This window comes from Aplysia californica, unplaced genomic scaffold (genome assembly GCF_000002075.1).
Source record: "Aplysia californica isolate F4 #8 unplaced genomic scaffold, AplCal3.0 scaffold00224, whole genome shotgun sequence".
Taxonomy (NCBI): Eukaryota; Metazoa; Mollusca; class Gastropoda; order Aplysiida; family Aplysiidae; genus Aplysia; species Aplysia californica.
The window spans coordinates 417,932-422,215 of NW_004797494.1; the positions used below are offsets into that span (position 1 = coordinate 417,932).

The 4,284-nt window shown below is 41.8% G+C and overlaps 1 protein-coding gene across 1 annotated transcript in view; it reads right to left on the reverse strand.

Moving 5' to 3' along the window:
* LOC101846819 (hemagglutinin/amebocyte aggregation factor) overlaps positions 1–2,769 on the reverse strand; it is a 13,063-nt gene extending 10,294 nt beyond the window's left edge. Inside the window, exons 1-2 of the mRNA XM_005099741.3 lie at positions 2,576–2,769; positions 1,138–1,249 (exon numbers count right to left, since the gene is read on the reverse strand). Of these exons, the coding sequence (XP_005099798.1) occupies positions 1,138–1,249; positions 2,576–2,695 (232 nt within the window). The 5' untranslated portion in view covers positions 2,696–2,769. The remainder of the gene's footprint in view (positions 1–1,137; positions 1,250–2,575) is intronic.
* Positions 2,770–4,284: the final 1,515 nt, after the last annotated feature.

Here is a 4,284-nt window from a genome sequence, read left to right on the forward strand (position 1 = left end):
TCCCCCCCCCCCCCCACCCTCCCCAACCCTAAACGATGCATCGTGAAAATGTTCACTGTCCTTAGACCATCCTCATGAAATGATTTTAATTTCTTAGGCGTACGTTTTTCCTCCGACAGACACTTGCAATACGTTCAGTTTTTCCATTGATTTATCTATTAAAATTAGTTTAGCAAAGTGTTACATCAATATATTATTTTAAAAGAAACTGAATTGAGAATTTGACAAATTGAATACTGTTGGACTAAAACAGTGACGGTTGGAGGACCAACATTTGGGTGGGATTTAGGTTGCTTCCACTTCTTTACTAAAGAGGGATGGAGTTTTTTTATACTCAGGGTGAGCCACGGCATTTTGAGACCATTCAAACGAGAAGAATCACCTTTGTCTTCCGTCTCTTTGTTTTAAGTTAGATTCTTCAGGATGAAAAAGTTACCTTAAAAATGGTTCGACGCTGAAAACCAGCGGCACAAACACAAACAGGCACACAGAGTACTTCAAACATAATATTCCGTCCATGAACTAGATCTAGATACGCAGTGTAGTCGCGAAAAATAGAACATACCTTACGAAGCTCCAATGAGCGCATAGCTAGGTGACTGTGTCACTAGGGGAAAAGAGTCTCGTAAACTCTCATCCCATTGTCATGGCTTGGAGAGAGTGAGCCCTCAGTGCAGTGTTCTTTTTTCCAATCTTCCACCTTTTTTCAAGAAGAGTTTCATGAAGGAAGGGTCGTGGGAATGGGCTCTTCCTTTGCTGAGCCCTACAGACATTTGATTGGATGTGAGGTTACCATAGCATTTGTAAACGGTGACAATAGTGATTAGATAAGCGTCCAAGCCGCCAAGCTGATCACTCTATTGCCTGCGGTCATAACGGTTTCAATTGCTTATTTCGTTATTTATGAAACTTTCATTTACCTTGGGATCGAGTTGGGGGAGGGGGGGGGCTCAAGCCCGTGACCTCTTAACTACTCACCGCCATTTGACCAAAACATATGATATACCATTTCCGAAAGTCTGGACTGTAATTGTTCGAATATTGACAGAGGCGCTCAGTCAAGCAGATGCAACGGCCCGTCCAAGTGAATGAGTTAAAAGGTGAACACATCAAATCAATAAGAATTGTGTTACTCACGTCCCCATACGCAGTCCTTCATTGTCTCCTCGGCATGCGTGTCTTTCAAACTTTCGCATCCAAAGTTGAAAACCCTGTCCTCATGGTAGTTGGAGTGGATGCTTTCGATTGTCTGCAGGAAGATAAAGAATAAAATTATGCGGGTGGTTGGAGGGCGCCACTGGTAGGTCCTACTTCTTTGCTTTCCCTCCGTTATTTCTGTTTTTCTGTTTTTTACCTTTTCCCAGCACTAAATGACCATTGCTGTACTAGTTTTTATATTACAGAATGCTTGATATATATATATATATATACGCCTGCGAGATGAGAAAAGAGAAAATATGATAAAAGTATTATTACGTGATGAATATCTTGTTATGCCTACAGTGTATAAGTGTATACCCGAGAAATAGTTTGTATTAAAAAATATAAATTTTATACGGGGTGCCCACTCGATCGCCTCAAAAACAAACATGTTGTTTTCAGTTTCAGACGATCGAGTCGGGCGATCGGCCCGATCCAGCCGTAGTGGGCACCCCGTATTAAGGGATTTATATCAAAATGGCGATCGGCGAAGTCAGCCGATTTGGAAAGGCTATCACTCAGGCCATATGAAGACCTTCTAACTTCAGTGACAAGACGCACACTCAAGTGGTTACCAGTTACAAATTATTTTAATGAAAACGTTTTGTCTCCCAGTTAGTAGGTCACTGGTACTGTAGTGTGCATGAATTCACAGTTGTAACTCACCCCATCCCCATCCCCCGACCCCCGTATTTTTCCCTCGATTTATCTCCAGTGAATTTTCCTAGAATATTCAGATGAAAACAAATAAGTCAGAAATTCAAAAGACGTTGAAACTCCTGTCAGTTTCAATCACGATCGAAACGGTGACTGTACCCCTTGTTTTAAAAATAGCATCACATCATATATTGGCATTAATTATTCATTAATGTTCGCGGTTTTACGAGTAGGAATTGTTCTCCCATCAATATTCTGTAAAAGTGAATGTGAACAACTCACCTTCGCACATGAGGTCATGTCGACTCACGTATGGTCCCACACATAGTGGAGACGCGAAATCTGCGTAGTAGATCAAGTAAGTTCCTAATGGTGGGCTCAAGCAGACTTTTACCCACCTAGCTAACCTAATCAAAAACTCTGCTAATCGGCTGGCTGCAGTTTAAACCTATCCGTACGCCCTGGGGTCATTTTGTACCCCCGGGATAGTTTTCTTCACATTTCAGGATACTTCTAGTATGAAGATCTCTTTAAAACTTTCAGTATTTCTCAAAAAAATCATTTTGACACTCTCATTCAAAGCGTACGGATCGGATAATCGAGTACATTTCCTCTTTGTAAAGTGATGACGCAGAGTTCCCCACGTCGTATGGAAACAATAGTAAAACACGACGTACGGATAGGGCTAAACGGAACGTTAAAAGTAAGCCAACCAAACCTGAAGATATTTTCCAACGTCACAGGTGAAGGAAAATGCCTGATCATAGCTTGTGGCATAGGCCGCCAAAGCAAGATGGTGCGTCCCAAAGACGGAGAGAATCAGGAAGATCAACATCATAACTTTTGTTGTCCGTCGCAGTTTTCAAATAAGGAAAAGCGACTTTCTATACAAGGGAGTGGCAGACAGTTTATATTTTCTCCAAGACAGGAGCGTCCTCACGACGACTCTTTGGGTTGAGGGAAGGAGCGTGGAGACTTGATGGTGGGAAATACTCAAGTGGGATTTGTTGTGTATTTAATGTTAGTGTTTCAGCGCCTATAAATGGCTGCTTGCACTGTATGCTTCCCTGGAAGTTAAAGTTGTTTCAGAATGCCCTCAGGTCTGCTGGGGTAATATTATATAGATTGTGAAGCGTATAGAGCTTGCTGTTGAGCGGGGATTTGCCGGATACAAATGCTATCTATAATTATTATAAATGTAAGTGTTTTAATGTCCCTGTCAACACGATTTCGGACACCAATGTTTTTCTCCTCCCCCTGCACCCAGCAGTAATGGGTACCTGACTTCGAGTTGGGAAAGTAAAGGCGGCGTGGAAAGGAACTGGCCACCCTATCACAATATGCCGAAGACCCAAGAAGTTGTCTCACTAACAAGGCAATCTCCAATGTCCGGATCGCATGCTGAAACAACTTTACTTTACAATCTCCCAGAAAAATGACTAGTTAATAATTTTCCCCTTCACAGAAAGCACCTTCGCCAAGCAGTCAGGTCAGATAGGATTGTCTATATGAATGAAATGGCATCCAGATAACTGCAGTTTTGGGGGATTTCATTTAAATGGTTGTTGTTAACCAACTCGAGTAATTACAACTACAAGGAAATTAATGGAACTACCAAATAACAGTGAGAAAACAGGCGTCAAATCCTCTTTCATAGTATAGTTATCTGTACCGCCATTCTACGGTCCTGGTGTGACGACGTGAGGGGTCAAGTTTGCCATAAGATAACGTCTTTCGAAGCTCATTACTTTGTGTCTTTTTTTACTGTGCAGCTGAGGAAATGTTTAACTCGCTCAAGGTAATCTCAGCGCGCTGAAATTACTTGAGAAAAGATAAGACATTAAAAATATATCTGGTTACTGTTGCTTCTGACTTCATTTGAGAAATCTATTTAGATGGTGATTCGAATGGCTGACGGTTTCATTACATTTTCCTTACCTAAGAAAATGTAAAAGGCAGTTTCTCGATTCGGTTACTTTTGAAAGCCTGAAATGGGGACGTTAATTCTTTGAGTATCTTGATGACGACTCCGAATAATCTTAAGATTTTGATAGTCTGCTAGTCTCTGCTGAAGCCCCAGCCCTGGACCCACCCACTCGCTCACCCCTCCCCTTCAAGGATTCTGGAGATGAATCGTGAGAGCGGGGTGTGTATGGGAGGGGGGGGGATAATAAGTAAGCCTTGTCTCATTGCCTTTATTGAAGAAAATGCGACTCTTCCCAAATTAGTGTAAAACGTCACACATTATCACCTACACCAAAGTGCTAATAATAATGTTTACGTAATAAGCTTCTGTACGCTCTCTCCTTCCTCCTCACCCCTTCTTCCTTCCTCACCACCTCCTCCCCATATGTCGAATGTTTGGTGGGGTCTCTGGAGGGGTTTTGTTTCTTCTTTGTATTAAATTTTAAAAATAAAGTACATGTA